At 42.4% G+C, this 26,723-nt stretch overlaps 2 protein-coding genes and 2 long non-coding RNA genes across 6 annotated transcripts in view; 2 read left to right on the top strand and 2 right to left on the bottom strand.

Moving 5' to 3' along the window:
• The window catches only part of CHRM3 (cholinergic receptor muscarinic 3), a 613,968-nt gene that overhangs the window by 525,145 nt on the left and 62,100 nt on the right, over nucleotides 1–26,723 (top strand). The gene's annotated exons all lie outside the window — the stretch shown is intronic.
• Nucleotides 1,156–23,897, top strand: LOC149122613 (uncharacterized). The gene is made up of 4 exons (XR_016219719.1): nucleotides 1,156–3,272; nucleotides 20,144–20,220; nucleotides 20,624–20,677; nucleotides 23,669–23,897. It is a non-coding gene; the product is annotated as an uncharacterized LOC149122613 (long non-coding RNA).
• On the bottom strand, nucleotides 15,086–20,137 carry LOC103350918 (ral guanine nucleotide dissociation stimulator). The gene is made up of 6 exons (XM_051820372.3): nucleotides 18,661–20,137; nucleotides 18,153–18,254; nucleotides 17,731–17,924; nucleotides 16,905–16,958; nucleotides 15,838–16,031; nucleotides 15,086–15,567 (listed from the first exon to the last, which is right to left on the bottom strand). Exons 1-6 carry the CDS (start codon nucleotides 18,796–18,798, stop codon nucleotides 15,134–15,136), a joined length of 1,116 nt encoding a protein of 371 aa, XP_051676332.3. The 5' UTR covers nucleotides 18,799–20,137; the 3' UTR covers nucleotides 15,086–15,133.
• Nucleotides 21,252–26,723, bottom strand: part of LOC149122612 (uncharacterized) — a 28,120-nt gene continuing 22,648 nt past the window's right edge. For all 3 annotated transcript variants that reach the window (XR_016219721.1, XR_016219720.1, XR_016219722.1), the window contains one exon: nucleotides 21,252–21,943. This is a non-coding gene — a long non-coding RNA (uncharacterized LOC149122612). The remainder of the gene's footprint in view (nucleotides 21,944–26,723) is intronic.

The following is a 26,723-nucleotide window of genomic DNA, read 5'->3' as shown; positions in this document are numbered from 1 at the left end:
AACTTATGCATAAAACATCTGGATCATAACCAAAAGGACATTTTCAAAATGCATGGTTCCTGAGAGAATGTTCTGGGGAAAAAAAGCAAAACAAGCTTAATTTCAAAATATGGAGGACAGTAATGTTTTATTTCATCAAGAGCATCCTTTACTAAGGGTGTATGTGTCTCTCTGTGTTTTATCCATTCATCCTTTCATCCATTAATTCATTTATAAATTAGAATTAGAAAATGCATATTAACACATTTCTTTGAACTGGCAAATTGGGTCTTTTTCCACCAGAAAGTAAACATAATTTGGCTGATTAGTTTGACAATAGGACTGGCTTTGCCAGTTGGATTACATGGTGTACATTTTCCATAAGGTGAATGATAAAAATCTTCATTACAAGGTTTTGATAAAAATATATTTATTGAATAGTGATAGTATGGCATATGCAGGAAATTGAGGCTGGCTTCGGTGTCCCTTATTTTATTTAATCTGGTAGCTGTTTGGTTATTTCCAGATAAGGAAAAGAATATAAAAGAAATGAAGTTTGTAGTCAGGCATTTATCACTGCCTTCCTTTTTTTTTTTTTCTTTTTCCCCTAGGTCCTTCTTTTTTTTTTTTTTTCTATTGCCTTTCTCTTTTTTAAATATTCGATTTCAGAATAGGTTTAAATTTACCAAAACAAGAAATGAGGTAATAATGCAAACCATTCCCATTTCCTCTCATCCCATTTTCCCTATTAATATCTAATATTAATATCTTTGTCATAATTAATGAACCATACACAGTTTCCTTTGTTTTTTAATCCAAAAAAAGGTAATCCTCTCATTTTCTAGTAATCAACATTCTGTGTTTAGACTGAGTTGTTGTTTTCAATTTCAGCTCCCACATATGAAGGAGAACATGTGGTATTTGTCTTTCTGTGTCTGGCTTATTTCACTCAACATGATGTCATCCATTTTACCACAAATGATAAGATTTCATTCTTTTTTTTTATAGATGAGTATCTGAGTAGTATTCCATTGTGGATATACATACCACATCATCTTTATCCATTTATCTGATGATGGGTGTTTGGTTGATTCCGTATTTCAGCTTTTGTGAATAGTGCTGCTATAAACATAATGGAGTAAGTATTTCTTTGATTCAATAAGTTCATGTCTGTTGGGTATATGCCCAGTGCTAGGATTACTGGATCATATGGCTAGTCTATTTCTAGCTTTTTAAGAAATCTCCATACAGTGGCTGCACTAATTTGCTTTCCCACCAACAGTGTATAAGAGTACCCTTTGCTCTACATCCTCATCAGCATGTTTTATTCTCTGTATTTTTTAATGATATCCATTCTGATGGGTGTGGGGAGATAAATCATAGTGGTTTTTGATTTGCATTTGTCTGATGGATAGTGATATTGAACGTTTTGTTCCTATATTCGGTAGCCATTTGTATTTCTTCTTTTGAGAACTGTTTGGTTCATTTGCCCATTTCTTAACTGGAATTGTTGATGAGTTCTTTGAGTTGCTGATATGTTCTGGATATTAATCCTTTGTTAGATAAGTACCTTGCAAATATTATCTCCCATTCTGTTAGATGTCTTTTCATTCGAATGCTTTCTTTTCTGGGCAAGTCCTTCTTATGGGAGGTATGCACTGACCTGGAAGAAAGTATCTACTAAGTTAATTCACACCATGAGTGGTGTATTCTTACTGCCATTGTACCAAATTACTCTAAACTTAGTGGCTTAATAGAAACAAGAATATGTTCTCCAAAAATTTTCAAGATGAGCAGTCCAACAGGGTTCTCCTTGGATAAAATGGTGATGCTGTCAGGGCTGTGTTGCTTCTGGACTATCTAGAAGGACATTATTGTCCCCAACTGAAGTGAGAATGCAGCATTGGCTCTGCTACCCTTCACAAAAAGGGACAGGCATTTGCCTTTCAAAGGAAAAGCCTTAAAAATGATTTCCAATAAACTTACAGAGAAGAATAACCTGAGAATAAGGTCTCAGCAAGTAGAGTGGGCATGTTTTTTAAGAATAGATGTGTCCCCAAGGCTCTCTAACAGCACAGAGTGTAGAGAAATCTAAATGTGGACATCCTGACCATGATTCAGAAGAGCTGGCACTGGTGCCAAGAAGGCTTGAGATTGCCTTTAAAATGCGTCTGAAGTCACCACAAATTCTGTCACTGAGTTACACTAACAATTTTAATGACTAAAAAGCACTGAATTTTGTAAATTAAAATTGTTCTAAAACAAGTTTTTTCATTTTTTAACAGAAAAGTTTTGGGTAATAGAATTGGGCAAATCTTTTTTAATGGCACATAAAATAATGTTCTTACAATTGATGATTTACATTGGTAAAACATTATTATATATTATTTGTTGAGTTATTTTGCTATTAAAATTGATAGGCAATAAATTCTTCAAACAAGAGAGAGAAGTTTTACTTTATGTTAATATTTTAAGGGGGCAAAATCTGAGTCCTCACTCATTTTGCACCAAATATAAAACTAGAATTTTTTTGTGAAGATTTATTTGTTTGTTTAAAAGACGGAGTTAATAGAGAAGAGGGAGAGGGAGAGGTAGAGGGAGGGGGAGGGAAAGAGATCTTCCATCTCCTAGTTCACTCTTCAGATGGCTGCAAAACCCAGGGCTGAGCCAGGATGAAATCAGGGTGGCAATAGCCCAAGCTCTTGGGTCATCCTTTGCTTCTTTCCTATGCACATTAGCAGGGAGCTGGCTTGGAAGTGGAGCAACCAGCACCCAGATAGGATGATGGCATCACAGGTGTCCTCTTAACCAGCTATGCCATAATGCCATCCCCAAAACTAAAATTCATAATAAAAGGAAGACTATTTGAAATAAATAAACCACTGTGACACAAACAGATGCACTATGATTTGACATTGACTTAAAAATAACATTTACGCCAATATCTAAGGGGATTGAAAACCTGTGGAAATAAAACTTTATGACAATAACAGCAAAAGGGCAGGAGGAAGAATTCTCATATTGTCTTTGAGAGTTTAAAATGGTTCATACGCTTTGGCAGTTTCTTATAAAAGTAAATATATACCTGCCCTTAATCCAACAATTCCACTTCCCTGTATTTACTCAAGAGAAATAGAACATATGTCCACAAAGAGACTTTTACTACACTGTTCCTAACTGACTTATTCATAACAGCCCCAAGTGGAAAGAAGTCAAACATCATCAACAGGAGAATGGGTGAGCATATCCGTGCAGAACATTTGTATTATAGAAAACCTTTAAGTGATGACATGGTAAGTTCTCGATAACTACAACAAAATGGGTGAGTCTCAAAACCATCATGTTTATGCAGGAAAAGTTAGAAACTTTTAAAAGAGTTTCTAAAGGATGATTCCTCATCCCACCACTGAACGGTCTTGTGTCTTTGTCAAGAAACAATTGGTGGGTGGGTGTTGTGGTGCAGCTGGGTAAGCCAACTGCTTGGGAACACCCACATCGCATAGCAGAGTGCCAGTTCAAGTCTGACCTGTTCTTCTTCAAACCCGATTACCTACAGAGGTAGTAGATGATGAACTCAAATATTTGAGTTCTTGTCAACCATGTGAGAAACCTAGATGGAGTTCCTGGCTTCTGACTTTGGCCAGGCATAGCCCTGGCTGTGCAGCCATTTAGGGGATAAACCAGCTAATGGAAGATTTTTCTCTCTCCCTTTCAAATAAATAAAAATAAATATTTTTTTGGTAAAGAAAGAAGGAACTGGTATATAAATGGGTCTATGTCTGAACTTCTGTTAGCTTTACACTAATACCATACTGCCTTGATTGCTAGTTTTATAGCATGTCTTGAAATCAAGTACTGTGGTCCTGAGTTTGTTCTCTTTAAGATTATTTTTTAAATATTTATTTATTTATTTGACAGGCAGAGTTAAGGAGAGAGGAGAGACAGAAAGGGAGGTCTTCCATCTGCTGGTTCACTCCCCAAATAGCCATGATGGCTGGAGTTAGGCTGATCTGAAGCCAGGAGCCAGGTGTTTTTCCAGGTCTCACTCATGGTACAGAGGCCCAAGCATTTGGGCCATTTTCCACTGCTTTCCCATGCCATTAGCAGAGAGTTGGATTGCAAGAAGAGTAGCTGGGACTTGAACTGACACCTGTATGGGATGCTGATGCCACAGGCAGAGGCTTAACTTACTATGCCATAATGCAAGCCCCTTAAGATAATTTTTGTATCCCTATTTTCTTTCCTCTTTCTTTCCTTCCCCCAAAACTAATAGACTTGTATAGAACAAGAGACTTTGCTTTTGTGGGTTTCATTCACTTCTATTTAAATCCAAAAGAAGAATGTAGAGCTGGAATAAGCAGAAGAGGCAAATTTTCCATAAATTTTACTGTTCTCTCACTATTCCTTTGAACAATCTTTATTAATATAATATTTAAGAATTCATAGCAGCCATTCTTATTTGGCCATTTCTGTACCCAGGCTTGCAATGGGTGCTCATAGGCCTTTGCATTGTGCAAAATGTTAGCTGAGTCCCAAATGGCTCTGATTGGTTCAAGGCAGTTAGGGTTCCCAGAACTGACTGAGCATCAAATTCTCCTGGTGACTGTCTTACAAAGCCATCTGGTTTCATTTCAGACCTTCCTATCAGCATTTTAAACATCTTAAGAAATCATTGCACTGGCTGGCATTGTGGTGTAGTGGGTAAAGCTGCCACTTACAACTCCAGCATCCCATATGAGTGCTGGTTTGAGTCCTTGCTGCTCCACTTCCAATCCAGTTCGCTGCTAATGGCCTGGGAAAAGCAGCAGTGAATGGCCCAACTGTTTGGGCCCCTGAACACATGTAGGGGAGACCAGACTGAGGCTTCTGGCTCCTGGCTTTAATGTAGTCCTGCACCAGCCATTTGTGGCCATTTGATGAGTGAACCTATAGATGGAAGATCCCTGTGTCTGTCTCTCATTCTCTCTCTGTAACTCTGAAATTCAAATACATAAATGTTGTTTTTAAAAAATAAGTAATAAAAGAAATAATTGTGCAACAAAAGTTTGAAGAGCCCACGTATAGCACTGCCTAAGACTTAATGACTCAGGGCATGAATGTTGAGGAGAATCTGCTAGCACCTGGTAGAGCAGAGCAACAGGAACCATACATGAAAGCTGGATTGTGGACATATGAAACCTCAGATGATATTTCACCTCTGTTTAAATCAACTTTGGAAGTAGAGATGCAATAAACCCACTGACCTGATTCCAGAGCTACCTATGGGGGTGGCATAAATATGAGACCCACAAGGGTCTGCTTCCATGCTTCGTCTCTGGACTCAGGCTTCTGGTATGAGATCTCCTGTCCTTGTTTCCATCTGCTGAGGGTGCAATCAGCACAGTAGCTTTGCCTCTGTCCTTCAGTCTTCATGGAATAAGCTCCTGTAATTTCTTCTTGCTGAAACTCCCACTGGCCCACTCCATTACTAACCACTCAATTATTTCCTTTAATACTTAATTTAATCTGTCCTTCCTTCTTAAACCATTATGATTATAAAGACCTTGGATCTTGCTCCACTGTCACTCTTTGAATAAAGCATGCCTATGCCAATTTTTGTGTTTGTTTGGTGACAGTCTTTTCATTTGGAATTCATGGTTCCTTCTTCAATTTAGTTGCAATACTTTGCCTGTGTCTCTCTGGGGGTGCTAATTCCAGGTCTCAGTTCCATTAGCACTGGGAGCCTCTGATTCTGAAACTACCTGGAGGATGGGTCCCAATTCTCTTTACTCCACTGTGTTCTCCCAGCACTCTCCCCAGAGAAGAGGAGTATAAAATCAGCCCACAATTAACCTTACCCCCTCAAATATCTAATGTCCTTTCTCTCATTTTGCAGTTAACAATGTCAGAAAAAACTTAGTAGGAATTACTTTTAGTCTATCAATATTTTGATGTCCGTGCTCATTATGGGTTATATTGTGTCAGCTGAAATATTCATAGGATGTGACCCTGTATGGAACCAGGGTTGATGCAAGTGCAGATGTAATTAGTGAGGTTAAGATGAGATCATGCTGCGTAGAATGGGCCCATAATCCAATATTAGTAGTGCCTTCATAAAAGGGGCAACTTGGGCACAACAACACAACAAGGAGTCCTTCATGTGAACATGAAGGCAGAGATAGGGATGATATCCTGATAAAACAAGAAACACCAAGGATTGCTGGGCAAATTACTGCAAGTTAGGAGAGAGGCATGGTATAGACTCTCCTTCACAGACCTCAGGAGGAACTGACAGTGTGAACCTGTTGGTCTTTGGACTTCCAGCCTACAAAACCGTGAGGCAATACATTTCTATTGTTTTAGCCAGCCAGTTTGTGGCTATATTTTATGGTAGCCCCAGAAAAACTAATACAGTAATCAATACAGAAACATATATGCATATACTTCACACACCCCCATCTTTCATACAATAACTCTCTGTTCCTTAGGAAGCCCTTCTTAGGGAGATAAGGTAGTTGATAACTTCTTGATCTTTTGTTTTAGCAATAAACGTTAATCAACTATAGGTTGTTCTTGTAATAAGGTCCTTTCAGCATTTTTGAGCAAAGGCTTATCCTTCAAAATCTTATATTTCAATTAATATTTCACATCACTGCATATAACAGAGGCCCTAAAATAAAAGCAATTTACAAAAAGCTTATTTCTCTCAATATGTAGATCTAAATGTAGGTAATCCACAAAATCTTTATACTTCAGTTTCCTTCTACCCTACTATTTCACCACAAAGGCATCCAATCGTGAAAGCATTGATCCTCATGAGTCAGGACAAGCAACACAGCTGCATTTAAGAGAGCAGAATTGAGAATGAACCAAGAAGAAAAGGAACTATTACAACATTTTGAGACAGGATCTCATTAGCTACCACATGATTCTTTTCCCTACATCCTATTCTCTAGAATTACCTACTTGGCTAGATTTTCAGTACATGGCTACCCTAGTGACATACACTGAAGGCTAGAAAATGTATTGCCATCTTTACTCTCAGTCATTGTGCTCCCAGATAAAATCACTTTGTTACCATGTTATTAGACAATAGAAAATGGGAGAAAACTAAGGGTCTTCAGACTTAATGTTGGGATATAACTTATTTAATATAAGTTATTTGCACTAGTGATATTCCACATCACACACCAACATCTGAATTAATGACATTAAGTATGGCTGCTAAAAACAAAATATCCCAAATTATAGTGGTCTAACAGAATAGAAGTTTATTGCTTTTTCATACCACAGTCCCAACATTTATTTTATGATTAACAGGCAGTTTTCTTCCATATTGCAATTCAGAGACAAAAACTTTTTCTGTTCTCCCAGAATTCAGTCAAGAGGAAGATGAGAATGTGGAGCAGGCATCACATCTGGAATCATAGCCAAAGGACATGTATCACTTCCACCCACATTCCATTGCCTGATACCCAGCCATCATTGCTCCTCACCCAACACAAGGAGCCTTGAAAGAAAACCAATTTCTCTGAACAAAGAGCTATGTCTGCCTCAACATTTATCTCTTTTGAAGGAAATATTAGCATAAATGGGTCAGTTCCTCAATAAACATGTCTCTTGAATCTAAACCTGCCTGCAAAGTAGCATCTTTAGCTTTATGAAAACTGGAAACAAGATAGTAATGGCCCTTAATGTGCTTGTAGGAGCCTGTTAAAGTGGCTCTCAAAATGAGCCAATTACTATTACAAAAATAAATGAATTATCTTGCTCTGATGGGAGATGGGGAAAAGATTGACATGTGCGAGTGAGTGTGTATGGTATTTTCTTTTTTAGTGATTTCTTTGAGTACAAAAATATCATTACATGTAGTAAGCTCTTTTTTTTTTCCTTTAGAGAATTAGCCCACTTCATTTGCAATGTATTGGCATAAATTAAAGAGAAGGACATAAGAAACTGAAGTAATAGGATTTATTATCCTATTATACTTCTCTTTACCCAGGATACATCTCTTTACCCAGGCCTATAGTGGGAGTGCAAAGATCATACAGTCTGCAACTGGGCTAGATAAAATTGCTCCAGGAAGAGTTGGTTGCTGTGACCTCATGCTAAATGGGTCACTGGTGGTTTTCCTGTGTTACTTCTATGTCCTCAACAGCCATCATCATGGAGAAGATTTCATGCTCATGTTTGTGCTCCTGCCCCAACAGATTGCACAAACCCTGTTCTCTGGAGATACTGTAATTGATGGAATAGTCTAGTGAAGATACTGCTTGTAGAATTAGAGCTCCAGTTGCCAAACACAGCCTGAATACCTTTGTAAAAATGTACTGTACCAGTCTTAATGACTCAGCTAACTTTTCTAGTACTCAAAGGGGCAAGTAAAATGAGCAACAGTAGGAATCACCAAGCATGTTTTTGTCTCCCTTGCTGATGCATTCTGAAAGCTTTGATGAAGTGAGCGAGCTTTAGTTCCTCCCAGTAGACATGATTAGGGATGGCAGAACAGACTGCATTTCATATATCCTGCTCAACATGCCTGTAGGTTTTGCATTCTGACTCCTTCCTCCATTCCTCATAGTATGGTAAGGAAACTCCAGCATTTTGACTTCCTTAACTAAAGGTCATTATGAGGACCAGAATACCAACACTGTTACTGATATCAAGATTGGCCCCCTAAAATATAACATCAGAATATAGCCTCCTTAAAGTTCCTCAGAAGTCCTAACTGGGGTGCCATATGAAACCAGAGTTTGGAGAGCCATATTATATCACCATGTGCTTATTAATAGATTCCCAATATTAATAAGCCCTTGTGGGTTCTTGCCTAATATTCAGAGAATTCTGAATACCAGCATAAATGAATGAGACAGAATGGTACATTTTTAAGCTTTTATTTAGTGAGAAAACTGCATAGGAGAGTGAGGGCCCTGTCTATAGGAGAGAGGTAGGAGAGTGAGGGCCCTGTTAATAGGAGAGAGATAAATCTGGGTACGTACCGGGTACCAGGAACCAGTCACATGGAGGAGAATATAGGCCAGGAAGCATGGGGTGAGGTGGCCCAAAGGCCACACGCCCTGGAGGCATGGGGCCGCACAGGCCCGTACTGGCAAAAGGCCAAAGCAAGGATGGGGCAGGGATACAGTGTCCCAGGTTTTTAATTCACTTCCAAAGGGGAGTGGTTAATTAACCTGATTAGCCAGTGGGTGCTCAGGTGTGGCCAGCTAGGGGCATGAGGTCACAGAGGGGCATGGAGAAGGTGTGGTCTTCCAGCTCACAAACCTAATCAATTTTAACCTGTATGCCTGCCTACATCATTACCAGAAGATCAAGTCAAGATTTTAAATACCAAATTCTTAGTGAAAACACTCATAGCCATGAATTCAGTCAAGACGCATTTTGCCTCTTTGACATTCTGAGAGCATCAGCTCCCATACATGATGCCCAGTCTTTTGCCAGGTCCTGAAAGCTTTCAGCATATAGTCTGTCTCTTCCATGGTAGACCTGTTAATTTCCTATTGTGATTATTTTAACATCTACGTTTAGGCCTATGCCTTGTAATGGGATCCTGCCAATGAACGGCAGGAAGGTCAAGTTCTTCTGGTTTTGTATAGACTACCTATCCCTGAGCAAAGAGTGGATCTGGAGGGACAAACGGAAGTAATGTCTACATCAAGCTAACAATGGATTACAAAGAAGCTAGAAAAATATTTTAGGAGTAATGTATAGATGTACACTACCTTAATTGTCTTGATAGTTTTATGAGTGTATACATCTATGGAAACTTGTGAATTGTACACTTTAAATTCACTACATTATTACATCAATTACACTTTAAAGAGTCTTAAAGATAACATCTAGGAATCCCAGCACTATATGCTTATCAATGTGTAATAAACAACTCTATTTCAAAACACATTACAAAGTCATAATAAGAAATTTAGGTAGGCAAAAAGAATCACATTTAACTGAACATATTAACTGAAGTCCTTGAAATATTGAAAGCTATAATTTAATATATGCAAGGCATTTTATACTCCAGTTTCTGTCTTGACATTTTCAAACTCCAAATCTAAAATGTTATCTAAAGGGATAATTGAAATCAAATGCACAAATCCAGTAAGTTAGAAAACCCTGAGAAGTAAATGTTGAGAAACTGTAATAAGTGACTGGAACAAAGACTGGAAAGAACTTAAGTCACATAAGAATTTTAGCTTTTGAAAGGAATTTTTAAGGGCCAGTGTTGTGGTGCAGCAGGTTAAACCACCACCTGCAACACTGGCTGTTCATCTGCATGCCAGTTTGAGTCCTGGCTGCTCCACCCCGATCCAGTTCTCTACTACTGTGCCTGGGAATGCAGCAAAACATGGCAAAAGGGCTTGCACCTCTGCCACCAAAATGGGAAACCTGGATGGAGTTTCAGGCTCCTGGGTTCAGCCTGGCCCAGCCCTAACCATTGCAGCTATTTGGGAAGTGAACCAGTGGATAGAAAATCTCTTCCTCTGTCTCTCCTTCTCTCTATATAACTCTGACTTTCAAATGAATAATAAATCTTAAAATAAAAGAGAAATTTTTAATAAAATAAGGTTTAGTTTAAAATTAAAATTCTTCATTGCCAATAAATTTCTCATTTGTATTTGCAATTTGTGTAATTTGTGTGCAAGCTATACTAAGAAATACTATGTAGTCTTTATAATCATATTTTCAAAAGCAATATTACAGACAAATATTTCTTTTTTTCTGTGTTTTTTTTAATTTTTATTTAGTAAATATAAATTTTCAAAGTACAGTTAATGGATTACAATGGCTTCCCCCTCTATAATTTCCCTCCCACTCACACCCCTCCCATCTCCTACTCCCTCTCCCATTCCATTCACATCAAGATTTATTTTCAATTCTCTTTATATACAGAAGATCAATTCAGTATATATTAAGTAACGATTTCATCAGTTTGCTCCCACACAGAAACACAAAGTGTAAAATACTGTTTCAGTACTAGTTATAGCATTACTTCACATTGGACAACACACTAAGGACAGATCCCACATGAGAAGTAAATACACAGTGACTCCTGTTGTTGACTTAACAATTTGACACTCTTGTTTATGGCGTCAGTAATCTCCCTAGGCTCTAGTCATGAGTTGCCAAGGCTATGGAAGCCTTTTGAGTTCGCTGACTTCGATCTTATTCCAACAGGGTCATAGTCAATGTGGAAGTTCTCTCCTCCCTTCAGAGAAAGGTACCTCCTTTTTTGATGGCCCCATTCTTTCCACCGGGATCTCACTTGCAGAGATCCTCCATTTAGGTCTTCCTTTTTTTTTTTTTTGTTTTCCAGGGTGTACAGACAAATATTTCTATTAAACACAAAAGTAATTAGGAATATAGGATGATTCCATTTTTAATAAAACTAAAAATACCCTTAAAGGATATTCATAGTTTTAATAGTTTCTAGTTTTAAAATTTACTAAAATAGCTCTCACCCTGACTGTTGATGAGCAGCTTAATATGTTATCCCTCTTAGTATCTTTTTTGTTTGTTCTACTTAATACTTTTGGTTGAATACTGTAATCAATACACAATTCTTCTTAAGTGCTGAAACTTAACTGAAAAGTGATCACTGTTAAATATAAGAGTGGGAATAAGAGAGGGAAGAGATGTGCAATTCGGGACATGCTCAAGCTGACTTACCTCAAACGGTAGAGTTAGAAACATACCAGGGGATTCCAATTCAATCCCATCGAGGTGGTATGTACCAATGCCATCTCACTAGTCCCAGTGATCAATTTATGTTCACAATTGATCATAATGATAGGACTAAGAACCAAAGGGATCACATAAACAAGAATAGTGTCTGCAAATACTAGCTGATAGAATAAAAAAGGGAGAGAATGATCCAACATGGGAAGTGAGATACACAGCAGACCCATAGAATGGCAGATGTCCTAACAGCACTCTGGCCTCATAATCAGCCCTTAAGGCACACGGATCTGGCTGAAATGCCCATGAGAGTATTTCAGGCATGGAAAGCCAAGACACTCTGGGGGGAAAAAAAAAACCTAAATGAAAGATCTCCGCGAGTGAGATCCCAGTGGAAAGAATGGGTCATCAAAGAAGGAGGTACCTTTCTCTGAAGGGAGGAGAGAACTTCCACTTTGACCATGGCCTTGTCTAAAAATGATCAGAGTCGGTGAACTCAGGGGGCTTCCATAGCCTTGGCAGCTCATGACAAGAGCCTAGGGTGATTACTGAGGCCATAAACAAGAGTGTCAATTTGTTAAGTCAACAACAGGAGTCACTGTGCACTTACTCCTCATGTAGGATCTTTGGCCTTAGTGTGCTGTACATTGAGATTTAATGCTATAACCAGTACTCAAATAGTATTTTTCACTTTATGTTTCTGTGTGGGAGCAAACTGTTGAAATCTTTACTTAATGTATGCTCAACTGATCTTCTGTATATAAAGAGAATCGAAAATGAATCTTGATGTGAATGGAAGGGGAGAGGGAGTGGATAAGGGGAGGGTTGCGGGTTGGAGGGACGTTATGGGGGGGAAGCCACTGTAATCCATATTCTGTACTTTGGAAATTTATATTCATTAAATAAAAGTTAAAAAAAGAATTATAATTATCAACTACATTCTATATCATCTTTATATTAATATCACATTAACATGAGAATTGTGTTGTAATATCATGTATTTGTTGTAACCTTGAGAATCTTGTGAATAAATTATTTAAAAATAAAAAAAATTTCTAAAATATTTTAATTGATGTTTATATTATAAAAATAATTAAAACAAGGTTTGGTTTATCTGATAGACATACAATTTTCTTTTGAAAGTGCCACCCACCCAAGCAGATCACTATCACTGGTTTGTCCACATCTCTCAGCTTTGGTTTGTCTCATCATTTACCTCTGCCTCTATCTCTCCTTCATGTAGAAGTGTATGCATGTTTGCATTATGTGCCTGTAGTTAAAATAAGATCCTCACTGTGGACTGACCAGGAACTGTTTTTCCCATGGCACTGTCCTGGCCATCATTCCATGTGGGCACAGGTTGACCCAGCCCAATCACCTCAGCAGGTGCAAGGATGCCCTAGCACAGGTGGAACAGAATTGATTAATACATCCCCTCCACACGGAGGGAGTGAGGTTTCCTGTTCCTTGGAATTTCACTCAATCCTGTGATGAAAAATGAATCTGTGAAAGTCATGCCATTATTTCAGTGGAATAAATTCCTGGAATTGCTTCTCTGGGGACAGACGAACATGTAAAGAACTTGGGCAGGTGCTGCCAAAGCCCTCTTGCTCCCAGAGAGCAGCACCTGTGACACATCTGCCAGGGGACCTGCTAGAGCCTCTGCTTCCTACGTTCTCAGCATTGCTGATCATCAGCAGACACACAAACCTGCCAGGCCAATGGGGACGGAGGCTGTGGCACTGCACATCGCATTTCTGTGTGTCTGTGTCTGGGAGGTGCTGCGTGTCTAACCTCCGCAGGCCATGGAGATTGCCTCCTGGTTCAATGTGGTGCATTTATCCTTAGTCTTCAAAAACAGTTCATTCAGGGGCAGGGATCTGACATAGCTGTTAAGATGCTGCTTAAAGATTCAAGTGACCCCCAGAGGACTATGGGGAGCAATTCCTGGTTCCATCTCCTGACTCCTGCTTCCTGCTAATTTTGTAGCCTCAGAGGCAGTGGTGATGACACCAACAGTTGAGTCCCTGTCCCCCACAAAGGAGATCCAATTGTGGTTTTTGGCTCTTGACTTCATCTGTGCTCAGACCAGACCCAGGGGTCATTTGGGGAGAGAACTACTAGATGGGAGTGCTGAGTGCTCTGTCTCTTCTCTCCTCTGCCCCCCCATCTCTATGCCTATTAGATAAATATTTTAAAACTTGACAGAATTCATGATTCCTGAAAGTTCTAATTGTCCCTGGGATATGAAACATGAGTCTGGTCAGAGCCTGAATGTCATACTTTCTGGTTTGAGGATGGTCTCCCAGCTTTTGAGGGTTTTGTTGTTGTTGTTTTTTGGCTGTAGAAGCAGTTACCTAGTATGAGGTTTCTAGCTCTCATGTCATAGAAAAATAGTTCCTATTGTAAGATTATGAAAATATTTACTGTTGATGATTGACTTTTTTTATTTCTATTTTTGGACAGGCAGAGTGGACAGTGAGAGAGAGAGACAGAGAGAAAGGTCTTCCTTTTGCCGTTGGTTCACCCTCCAATGGCCGCCATGGCTGGCGCACTGCGCTGATCCGAAGGCAGGAGCCAGGTGCTTATCCTGGTCTCCCATGGGGTGCAGGGCCCAAGGACTTGGGCCATCCTCCACTGCACTCCCTGGCCACAGCAGAGAGCTGGCCTGGAAGAGGGGTAACCGGGACAGCATCCGGTGCCCCGACTGGGACTAGAACCCGGTGTGCGGGCGCCGCTAGGCGGAGGATTAGCCTAGTGAGCCGCGGCGCCAGCCTGATGATTGATTTTTAACATATAAACTTGGATATCTCTGGGGTTTTATTTTTAAATAATTTTGGTTAAAACAAAGAAATTTGGCCACTGTCACACTACAGGTTAAGCTGCTGCCTTAACCGGCAGCATTCCATTTGGGCTCTGATGTGAGTCCTGGCTGCTCCATTTCTGATCCAGCTTCATGCTAATACTCCAAGGAAAGCAGTGGAGGATGGCCCAAGTGTCTGGGCCCCTGGTCCCATGTGGGAGACCTGGAATAACTCCTGGCTCCTGGCTTGGCCTGTCCCAGCCCTGGCCATTGTGGCCATTTTGGTAGTGAGAGGATGGAGGTCCTCTTTCTCTCTCCCACCCTCCACGTCTCTCTCTCCATCCATCTCTCTCTCTCTGATCTCTGCCTTTCAAATAACTAAAAAAATTTCTTGATAAAGAAAATAAGATGTAAGAAGCACATTTCATGCTAAGTGTCAAGAAACAAGAAGCCAGTTGCTGTGTTAATGCATGCATATGTGATATCCATTGTAGGTACAGGCTTGAAGACAGAGAGTGAAGAGATTGCCAGGGATTAGCGCTGGATGGTTGGGGGCAATGACTTGGGGAGTACAGATGGATGAAAGGTTCCAGAGTGACACTGTGTGATGGACACACAGCAATAGTTAAAGTGGTTGCCATGGAATACCTTAAAAAGTTAAAATAGTATATTTTATTAAAAGTGAATTTTATAGTATACAGAATAGTAATTTCTTATGCGGAGGTAAAGGAGAAAGATGAACATTACTACATATTGTGTAGTAAGGGATGGGGCTGTGAGCACTGGCCCAGGGACAGGTGCCAGCTGTGGAGCTACAAAGAGCTCAAGGTCTTGGGACTTGGCAACAGGTGTTTCCTGCCCAGAAGGTTGCAGTAGATCAGAGACTGCGGTGGGGTCTGGATCTGAACCTGCGGCATTCACTGGCTCTACAGGGGGAGCTGCTGGAGCTCCCTGGCACTCTGGAGCTAGTGCCACGGTGGGGTCTGGTGTGAGCTCCCTGGAGGTTTCCAGAGCTGGTATGCGAGCCTGTTCTGGCTGTGGGGCTCCATCTGGCAACAGAGATGGAGGTGGCACAAGATCTTGTTGTGGAATTGGAGCTTCTGCTGGACCTGGAATCACAGGAGGAGAACATATCAGCAGCATGCCTGACTTTTCCTGTGCCTTCCAGAGACAAAACATTGTCTCCAACTCTCAGGGAAGCATTTGACCCAAATTCAGCTTCCTGAATGACTTTCAGGAAGTTGGGCCTGCCTCCATTTTAGTCATCAGGATCCCTTGTTGCTCCTAGACCCGCCCCTGGTTCTGGAAGCTTTTCTGAGTGTGACCCAAACTCTTCACCTCCCCGTGCACTCACATGCACTCATCCCCGTCCTGCTCACCCTCTAGTTCTGCCTCAGTGGGCTCCAGGTGCTGCAATCGTCCCAGGAGGAGTTGCACACGGTGCCCCAGCTCTGAGTCACGCAGGAGGAGCTGTGCGTAGTCCAGCAGCACGTGCAGACTGGTGTACTGCGGGGGATGATCGAAATCTTCCGGGTATTGCTCCAGCCAGGTGGCCAGGATGGACGAGATAGCACTGGGGGAGGCAGGTAGGCAGTCCAGTGAGAGGCCTGGCCCTTCAGGCTGCACCATTTTCCCAAGATACAGGCGGGGCTCCAGTGACTCTTAGGTCTGACCCAGCTCATGCCACTGGTAAACAGCCAGGATAGAGCCCTGGTGCCTGAAGGGGGACTGACAAATGGCATATGAGAGGGAGCCCTTGACCATGATGTCACATTTCCCTTTACAGTGAAATTCACTGATGCACAATATTGTCTGTGTCTCCCTGGAATGCCAACTCCACAAATGCAGAGTGAGATGTTGTCTTCATGTTTCATTCACTCTCTGGCACTCAGTAGGTGCTACCTAAGTAACTGAAGCAGGAGGAAGCAAGGAGGGCAACCTCTGTCCCAGGCTCCTGAGGCCTGTGCTACTATCCTCAAATGTTAGTGCTGACAGCACAGTGAATGGGTCTGCTCTTCCAGTGCTGCTCATGTCCTGCAGGGGCCTGAGCCCTGGGCACAGGTTGCAACCTCTGAGCACCCATCATGCCTCACTGTGGAGCTGCAGCCATATTTGTGAGCAGGATGCCCCCACTCCAACTCTGGGTCCCAAGATGGACTGATGGTGAAAGCAGGTTTGCATGAGAGGTGGTGGTGCTGAATTCCCTCAGGGCTTTCTTTATCTTCTCCTCCCGCTACCCCTCCATGTCCCACAGTGCCTGTGGCCCAGTCCCAGCTCTCTGAATGCTTAATTCCTACAGGGCACTGCCTAGACCTCAGCTCTGTAAGAGCATCACAGCATGTTTAGACTGAAGGCACCTACCAGCTGCATGCAACCCACAGACACCATGCTTCCAGCCCAATGTCATCAAAAACTGGGTCCCTCCACCTCCACCACACCCACTCACTGTTTGACTGCGTCCTGGAGTACACCTTCATCAGTAGGAGGGAACCATGGGAACCTAGAGGAGGCAAGGAGGGTATCACATCTGCCCCATGGTGGGCAGCCCCTGTCCAGTGAGCGTTTCTGGGTCCACCAAGAAGGGAAGTCCAGCAGGGACGGGGGCCTGTCCTGTGCTGTGCATCAAGGGCACTGCCTAGAAAAGTCCTGCTGATCGTGTGACTTCATGGCCACCCTAGCAGGAGTAAACTCCAACCAGCTTGTTCCAAAGGAAGCTGAATAGGTCTGCAGTCCTCCTGCCCTCATCACACATCCTTGGTCTGGTTCAACCCAAAAACACCTGGATGGAATCTGGACCCTGTTCAGCAAATACAGAAACAGCTTAACATTGCATGGGCATTTGGCACAGTGCTATGTCACGTGAAATGCCCCCTTCCCATATCCAAGCTGCTGGGTTGGAGTCCTCATTCCAATTTTAATCCAGGGCCCTGTGAATGTGCACCATGGGGACAGGTTATGACTCAGTCCTGGGGTCCCTATCACCCATGTAGGACGTCTGTATTGAATTCTTGGTTTTTGAATATAGTCTCTCCTAGCTCATCTCTTCAGGGAAATTCTGTAGTGGAACAGCAGGTGGAAGAATTTTTACTCCCTGTCCCTCTCTCAAAGGAATAAGTGAAAAAAATGCATTCAACCGTTCAACTCAATTTCAGAGAATCATAAAGGGCTAAAGCAAGAACTTCCTTTCAAGGAGGGGAAAATAATGGGAAGAAGGTGGGGTGACCTTGCCAAGACTCACAGCTAGGGGTGGCCTGGAGATTTGGGAGACTGACCTTCCTAACAGTGCGTTCAGCACCTGCCCGGTGGTGGCAAAAGCTCTGTAGCTTCTCAGGAAGGCAGGAACATACAAGGGCTCAAAGCCCAGGAAGGCAGGCACCAGCCGGTCCACCAGCTTCTGCAGCGTGTCCCCCTGGGCCCTCCACCCAACAAGGGCATCATACTTGATCAGTTTAGATGGCTTTTTCACCTAGGTTAGGAGAAAGGAGGGACACACAGTCAGTGCAATCTCCAGGAGCCACCAGAAGTGCAGGAGCTGGAGTTCAGACCAATGCCAAAGCCATCATTGATTCTTGTCCTGCATCGCACTGATGGCACTATGCTGACCCCATCCCAAACCATCTAAAAGCCCTGAGAAGCAGGCACGTGGGGTGGCATCGGGGCCAGGATGTGGAACTCCCTCTGCATTCCTACTCACCCTGGGCCAACAGCGGCCTCTGTTGGCCTCCTGTTTCTCCATGCAGGAGATGGAGTACAGGACCTTGTTCAGCAACTTCTGACCTCTGTTGTGCTTGGAGCTCTGGAAAGACAGTGCCCGGCAGGTGCAGAGCAAGCATCAGGGCCCTGCCTGGTCCCTTTCCCTCTGTTTCTGCCCCTCGGGACCTCCTCTTCTCCTGACCACATGGACCATTCCATTTATTAAACCCCCTAGAGGATGGGGCCTGCTGGCATGCAGGATGTGAAATCATATCTGGGCAGTTGTGAGTGCCCGGATAATTCCTTTCCACCCTGCCAGCCATCACCTGAGGTGTGAAGGTGACAGGACCACCAGGTTAAGGCCTCCCAGCCTGATCACCACCTGCCCATGATAGGCCCTCCCCTCACATACTATTCCCCCTCCCCAATAAAGGTGTTTGGGGCAGCCCAGGTGCTTTCACCATGAAGTCCTGGCCTGAACAGCACTGTCCTGGGTGGTCCTGAGTTACCTGTGGTTGCCATGTGCTACATGGCTGGGGGTGATGGGGGTGAGGGGAGAACCAATGTCGAAATTGCTGCCACAACCCCTCATCACGCGGGTTTCTCGGGCCATGGCCTCTAGAAGTGGGAACACAGCAAGAGAACATCTTGTTCTGTCAAGCGTCTCTCACCAAATGAGCTGCGCAGGGGCATCTCTCTAGAATGTTCATGCCTGGTTACCGGGGTTACAGGATCTGTTGTGGCCTGTCACTAAGTGGCGAGGTTATGGTTGGGGCTTCCTTATCTCACCCCTCTTCTCTCATCCAAAGTCCTCAAATCACCCTGCGAGTGAATGTATTCCCACCCTTCTGTCCCATGCTGTCTCTGTTTCTCTACACAATGACACCAATGAACCCTCCCTGCAGGGCCTATGGTCTTCCTGGCTGCTACCACAGTGACAGACACATGGAACCTTATTTCCAATTCCTGACTTTGACCAGGGTGGTACCCTGAATCAGTTACTGTGCCTCTTGGGACATCATTCTAGATCTACTCTAGGGGTGTCATCAGGTATACAAGGGACAATACTGAGTGAGCCTATGGCTGGTGTCCTATATATCTAATGCAAAATTAGAGCTAAATACAGAAGAGGGTGTCAGGTCACATGGGATACAGGGTCTTTGACTCATTCGTGGGATGTGCACATGGTTCACCAATCCACTTTTTGTCTGATAACTTCAAAGTAGCCTGGACAACTGAAAAGCAGACCTGATTCCTGTTACGTGAGCTTGGCATTATCCACCTTCCTTCCTTTGCATCATTTCTCTGTCTGTGTCATTAGTGGCTAGATTTGATCAAATCAGATATTGTCCTCCCGGACCTTCCAGTGTCTTGTCTTCTTCTTTAAGCCTTGACATTAGTACCCGTCATCAACTTGTGTGTGGAACAGAAATATGCTTGTAATGATTTGTTTGTTTGCACAGCAGAGAGAGAAGGGGAGCTAGAGATCTTGTATCCACTGGTTTACTCCACAAAGGGCTGCAACAGCCAGCTCTGGGCCAGGCTGAAGGCAGGAGCCAGGGCCCTCATCTGGGACTCCCATGTGGTTGGCAGGGATCCAAGCACTTGGACCATCTTCTGCTGCCTTCCTAGGCACACAAGCAGGAAGCTGAATCAGAGGCGGACTAATCAGGACTCAAACTAGGTTTCTATGTGGGATGCTCACTGTGAAATTGATGGCTCAATCCAGGCCACCAAAACTCTGGTACTGTGGGCAGACTTCTAGCAGCTCCCAGCTCCCCTCACCTCCTGGGAAAACTGCTGTCAGCATTGTGCAGAGTGGGCTCCTCTTCTCGTCTGCCCCAGCATAACTGTCCCTAAGTGCAGGCCTTTCAGATGCCCCCATGAAATGGCTCAGCACTCTTGCAGAGCCCTCACTGAGTACGTTACAGCACTTGCTCTTTGATTCCTGCTATTTTTATTTTCAAGGTTTTGGTCTCCCTCTCCTTGCAGACTATGAGCTTCTGGAGGGCAGGAGCCAGGATGGTCTTTCTCAGTTGGACCCCAGGACTGACTTTGCTGGAAACAAGGTGAGTGCTCAGGGCTCACCACAGCTGAAGCAGGAATGTTGGAAATGTTTGGGGCACAGGCAGGGCCTCCCCTTGGAGGACCTGGGTGGAGCTGGGCTGGTGAATGTGGACCAACGTGCACACAGGGTCTATCTTTGTCCTGGAAAGCAGGTACCTGCTCCACAGTGTGGAGTCTTGGTCCTGGGCACCAAGATTCCTCCAGGTGCATCCCATGAAGCCCCTCTCTGCTACAGACAGGAAGTTCATGAACAGTAGTTAGCCACATGGACTGGGGCTATGCAATACTCCCCCAGGGAGAAACTGAGGTGCTGTGACAATTGCAGGTGGACCCAGAAGAGAGCAAGGTAACATGCTGGTGCCTCAGATTCATACAAGTCACCCACGCCCTTTTGTCTGCCGACAGAATTCTGTGTCAGAGAAAGGAGGTGTCTGGTCTGAGGTCTCAGGCTGATTCAAGGTAATGTGGTGCTTTTGTTGGGATTTACTTTGCCTATATGTTGCACAGCCTCAGGATCAGAGAATCAGTCTGACTGTCAAGCAATTCATGAGACTGATAGGTTGTCATTCTCTTGTCTCTTGAAGGTCAAGGTGACCAAGCCCCAGCTCAGTAGATGTGAATAGAAGGACTGTATGGGATTTGCAAAGGGAGTGCAAATGGAGCCTACACAGCTGTGCAAACCCCTTGTCCTTCCTTCTGTCCTCATGCCCATCCTCTGAAATGTAGCCATCCTGAGCCCTCCTCCACAGCTCTCTGTAGGAGAAAGAGCACCCCAGCTCCATCCTGTGCCACAGGGATTGTGGGTACATATAGAGCTGTTCCCAGACTCTGAACTCCAAGCTGAAGAGGAGGGATGAGTTTCTGTGGGGATGCCTGGATGCTGAGTTACCTACCACAGCCTCTGGTTTTGGTGTTTGTGTCTTTCTGGAGAAGGGAGGGAGTCTAAGCAGGACACCTCAGTGGGAACAGAGCTCTCCATTCCCAGGCAGAATGACAGGAGACACTGTATTCTCTCCCTTGCCTGTATCCTGTCAGGGTCTCATAGGATATCCTCATCTGTACCCTCCACAGCCTGGTGCAGGTGCAGGGTTGTACACCAGGAACATACAGCTGTGCCTCCCTTGGGTCCAGACGGGATCTCTGGAATGAGGCAGAGTGTTTGGCTCCACAATTTTTCCACCATGGACACTTTGAACCCATGTTGGAATTTATGATTAAAATAAATTGACACCAATAAGCTGGCAGGGGTGACAACAGAACATGGTACAACTTATCACTAAAAGAAGTTGTTAGGAGGAAAAGAATTTTGATAAATACTGTCTGAGCCAGCAGAATAGAAAATACAAACATAATGATTTCTTTAGAATATATTCAAAGAACCTGCAGGCATGAAATTAGTATATGGTGTAGAATTCGCATTCCTCATAAAAGACTCAAATGATCTTTATGAAACATTTTCATCAAAAGGAAAATAAATGTGTACAAAGTTTCACAATTTGTTTTACTTAGCCATATTTTAAGAAAAACTATTTAAGTGTGTAAGAACCTTATTACAGGTCAGTGCCGTGCCTCAATTGGCTAATCCTCTGCCTGTGGTGCTGGCACCCCAGGTTCTAGTCCCAATTGGGGTGCCGGATTCCTTCCTGGTTGCTCCTCTTCTAGTCCAGCTCTCTGCTGTGGCCCGGGAAGGCAGTGGAGCATGGCCCAAGTGCTTGGGACCTGCACCTACAAGGGAGAACAAGAGTAAGTATCTGGTTCATGGCTTCGGATCAGGGCAGCGCGCTGGCTGTGGCGGCCATTTGGGGAGTGAAGCAACAGAAGGAAGACCTTTCTCTCTGTCTCTCTCTCACTGTCTAACTCTGCCTGTCAAAAAAAAAATAACCTTGTTACAGTTTGCTGCAAAAAAATTTCTCTCACTTTCTAAAAATATCAATAGAATTCTGTTTCACTGATTATTTTTTTCCTTTTTTTAAACTTTTACTTAATTAGTATAAATTTCCAAAGTATAGCTTATGGATTACAGTGGCTTTTTCCTCCCCATAACTTCCCTCCCACCCACAACCCTCCCATCTCCCGCTCCCTCTCCCGTTCCATTCGCATCAAGATTCATTTTCAATTATCTTTATATACAGAAGATCAATTGAGTATATATTAAGTAAAGATTGTTTCTGTGTGGGTGCAAACTGTTGAAAAGTACTGTTTGATTACTAGTTATAGCATTAATTCACATTGTACAAACATTAAGGACAGAGATCCTAAATGAGAAGTACACAGTTACTGCTGTTGTTAACTTAACAAATTGACACTCTTGTCTATGGTGTCAGAATCTCCCTAGGCTCTTGTCATGAGTTGCCAAGGCTATGGAAGCCTTTTGAGTTCGCCGACTCTGATCTTATTTAAACAAGGTCACAGTCAAAGTGGAAGTTCTCTCCTCCCTTCAGAGAAAGGTACCTCCTTCTTTGATGACCCATTTTTTCCACTGGGATCTCACTCGCGGAGATCTTTCATTTAGTTTTTTTTTTTTTTTTTCCAGAGTGTCTTGGCTTTCCATGCCTAAAATACTCTCATGGGCTCTTCAGCCAGATCCAAATGCCTTAAGGGCAGATTCTGAGGCCAGAGTGCTGTTTGGGACATCTGCCATTCTATGAGTCTGCTGTGTATCCCACTTCCCATGTTGGATCGTTCTCTCCTTTTTAATTATATCAGTTAGTATTAGCACACACTAGTCTTGTTTATATTATCCCTTTTACTCTTAGTCCTAGCAATATGATAAATTGTGAACTGAAATTGATCATTTAGACTAGTGAGATGGCATTGGTACGTGCCACCTTGATGGGATTGAATTGGAATCCCCTGGCATGTTTCTAACTCTACCATTTGGGGCAAGTCAGATAAATTGTACGTCTCCTCTCTCCCTAATTTCTACTCATATGTATTTTTTTTTTTTTTGACACACAGAATGGAGAGTGAGAGAGAGCAACAGAGAGAAAGGAAGGTCTTCTTTTTTTCCATTGGTTCACCCCTCAATGGCCACTGTGGCCAGTGCACCGCGCTGATCCTTAGCCAGGAGACAGGTGCTTCTCCTGGTCTCCCATGAGGGTGCAGGGCCCAAGGACTTGGGCCATCCTCCACTGCACTCCCGGGCTAAAGCAGAGAGCTGGACAGGAAGGGGAGTGACGGGGACAGAATCTGGCGCCCCGACCAGGACTAGAACCCGGTGTGCCAGCACTGCAGACTGAGGATTAGCCTGTTGAGCCATGGCACTGTCCCCCACTCTTATATTTAACAGGGATCACTTTACAGTTAAATTTAAACACCTAAGAATAATTCTGTATTAATGAAAGAGTTCAACCAATAGTATTAAGTAGATCAAAAAAATTAATGGATAAAGTATTAAGTTGTTCATCAACATTCAGGATGTTTCTAATAGTGTCCATTTCACTTCAACAGGTTTCCTTTTTGGTGCTTCGTTAGTTGTCACCAATCAGGGAGAACATATGGTATTTGTCCCTTTGGGACCGACGTATTTCACTCATCATGAAGTTTTCCAGATTCCTCCATTTTGTTGTAAATGACCGGATTTCATTGTTTTTGACTGCTGTATAGTATTCTATAGAGTACATGTCCCATAACTTCTTTATCCAGTCTACTGTTGATGGGCATTTAGGTTGGTTCCAGGTCTTAGCTATTGTGATTTGAGCTGCAATAAACATTAAGGTGCAGACTGCTTTTTGTTTCCCAATTGAATTTCCTTTGGGTAAATTCCAAGGAGTGAGATGGCTGGGTTGTATGCTAGGGTTATCTTCAGGTTTCTGAGGAATCTCCAAACTGACTTCCATAGTGGCTTGACCAGTTTGCATTCCCACCAACAGTGAGTTAGTATCCCTTTTTGCCCACATCCTCGCCAGCATCTGTTGTTGGTAGATTTCTGTATGTGAGCCATGCTAACCGGGGTGAGGTGAAACCTCATTGTGGTTTTGATTTGCATTTCCCTGATTGCTAGTGATCCTGAACATATTTTCACATGTCTGTTGGCCATTTGGATTTCCTCTTTTGAAAAATGTATATTGAAGTCCTTGGCCCATCTCTTAAGTGGGTTGCTTGTTTTGTTGTTGTGGAGTTTCTTGATCTCTTTGTAGATTCTGGTTATCAACCCTTTATCTGTTGCATAGTTTGCAAATATTTTTCCCATTCTGTCAATTGCCTCTTCACTTTCCTGACTGTTTCTTTTGAAGTACAGAAACTTCTCAATTTGATGCAATCCCAATTGTTAATTTTGGCTTTGACTGCCTGTGCCTCCGGGGTCTTTTCCAAGAAATCTTTTCCTATGCCTATATCCTGAAGGGTTTCTTCAATGTTCTCTAGTAACTTGATGGTGTCAGGTCATAGATTTAGATGTTTAATCCATGTTGAGTGGATTTTTGTGTAAGGTGTAAGGTAGGGGTTTTTGCTTCATGCTTCTGCACGTGGAAATCCAGTTTTCCCAGCACCATTTATTGAATAGACTGTCATTGCTCCAGGAATTGGTTTTAGATCCTTGATCAAATATAAGTTGGCTGTAGATGTTTGGATTTATTTCTGGTATTTCTCTTCTGTTCCATTGGTCTCTCCATCTGTTTCTGTACCAGTACCATGCTGTTTTGATTACAAGTGCCCTGTAGTATGTCCTGAAATCTGGTATTGTGATGCTTCCAGCTTTGTTTTTGTTGTACAAGATTGCTTTAGCTATTCGAGGTCTCCTGTGTCTCCATATGAATTTCAGCATCATTTTTTCCAGATCTGAAAAGAATGTCTTTGGCATTTTGATTGGTATCTCACTGAATCTATCAATTGCTTTTGGGAGAATGGACATTTTGATGATGTTGATTCTTCCAATCCATGAGCATGGAAGATTTTTTCATTTTTTCGTATCCTCTTCTATTTCTTTCTTAAGATTTTGTAATTCTCATCATAGAGACCTTTAACGTCCTTGGTTAAGTTTTTTCCAAGGTATTTGATTGTTTTTCTGGCTACAGAGAATGCGACTAATCTTAGAAGTTCTTTCTTAGCTGTGATATTGCCTGTGTATACAAAGGCTGTTGATTTTTGTGTATTGATTTTATATCCTGCTACTTTGCCAAACTTTTCTATGAGTTCCAATAGTCTCTTAGTAGAATTCTTTGGATCCCCTAAATAAAGAATCACATCATCTGCAAAGAGGGATAGTTTGACTTCTTCCTTCCCAATGTGTATCCCTTTAATTTCTTTGTCTTGCCTTGTGGCTCTGGCTAAAACTTGCAGCACTATATTGAATAGCAATGGTGAGAGTGGGCATTCTTGTCTGGTACCAGATCTCAGTGAAAATGGTTCCAACTTTTCCCCATTCAACAGGATGCTGGCCATGGGTTTCTCATAAATTGCTTTGATTGTATTGAGGAATATTCCTTCTATACCCAATTTGCTTAGAGTGTTGTTCATCATGAAAGGGTGTTGTATTTTATCAAATGCTTTCTCTGCGTCTTTTGAGATAATCATGCGGTTTTTCTTCTGCAGTCTGTTATGTGGTGTATCACATTAATTGATTTGCTAAGGTTGAACCATCCCTGCATACCAGGGATAAATCCCACTTGGTCTGGGTGGATGAGCTTTCTGATGTGTTCTTGCATTCTATTGGCCACAATTTTATTGAGGATTTTTGCATCTATGTTCATCAGGAAATTGGTCTGTAATTTTCTTTCAATGTTGCATCTTTTTCTGGCTTAGGGATTAAGGTGATGCTGGCTTCATAGGTAGAATTTGGGAGGATTCCCTCTTTTTTGATTGTTCTGAATAGTTTGAGAAGAATTGGAGTTAGTTCTTCTTTAAATGTCTGGTAGAATTCAGCAGTGAATCCATCTGGTCCTGGGCTTTTCTTTGTTGGGAGGGCCTTTATTACTAATTCAATTTCTGCCTCAGTTATGGATCTGTTTAGGTTTTCTATGTCTTCCTGGTTCAATTTAGGTAGGTTGTATGTGTCCAGGAATCTATCCATTTCTGATAGATTTCCCTGTTTGCTGGCATACAACTCTTTGTAGTAATTTCAGATGATTCTTTTTATTTCTGTGATGTCTGTTGTTACATTTCCTTTTTCATCTCTGATTTTATTGATTTTTTAGTCTTTTTCTTCTTTTTTTAGTTAGTTGGGCCAATTGTGTGTCAATTTTATTTTTTCAAAAATGCAGCTCTTCATTTGGCTGATATTTTGTAATTTTTTTTATTCAATCCTGTTGATTTCTTACCTGATTTTAATTATTTTTCTTCTCCTACTCGATTTGGGTCAGGGTTGCTGCAGTTTTTCTAGATCCTTCAGATGCACTGAAAGCTCATCTATTTGGTGCCTTTCCAATTTCTTGATATAGGCCCCTATTGCTATAAACTTTCCTATTAACACTGCTTTTGCTGTATCCCATAAGTTTTGATATGTTGTGTTGTTATCCTCATTTGCTTCCAGAAATTTTTTGGTTTCTCTTTTGATTTCTTCTATGAC

The sequence above is a fragment of the Oryctolagus cuniculus genome, chromosome 13, assembly GCF_051225735.1.
Source record: "Oryctolagus cuniculus isolate XC-2025 breed Fujian yellow rabbit chromosome 13, ASM5122573v1, whole genome shotgun sequence".
Lineage (NCBI taxonomy): Eukaryota > Metazoa > Chordata > Mammalia > Lagomorpha > Leporidae > Oryctolagus > Oryctolagus cuniculus.
This window is presented reverse-complemented; position numbering and strand designations above follow the sequence as displayed.

Bases quoted from the DNA above. Each gene is read 5' to 3' on its own strand.
- LOC103350918 (XM_051820372.3), bottom strand. From the start codon at position 18,798: ATGTTCTCTTGCTGTGTTCCCACTTCTAGAGGCCATGGCCCGAGAAAC. The intron at 17,925-18,152 runs GTGAGTAGGAAT...CTCCTAACCTAG, and splicing joins GAGGCCGCTGTTGGCCCAGG to GTGAAAAAGCCATCTAAACT. The intron at 15,568-15,837 runs GTGAGCAGGACG...CTGTGATTCCAG, and splicing joins CACTGAGGCAGAACTAGAGG to GTCCAGCAGAAGCTCCAATT.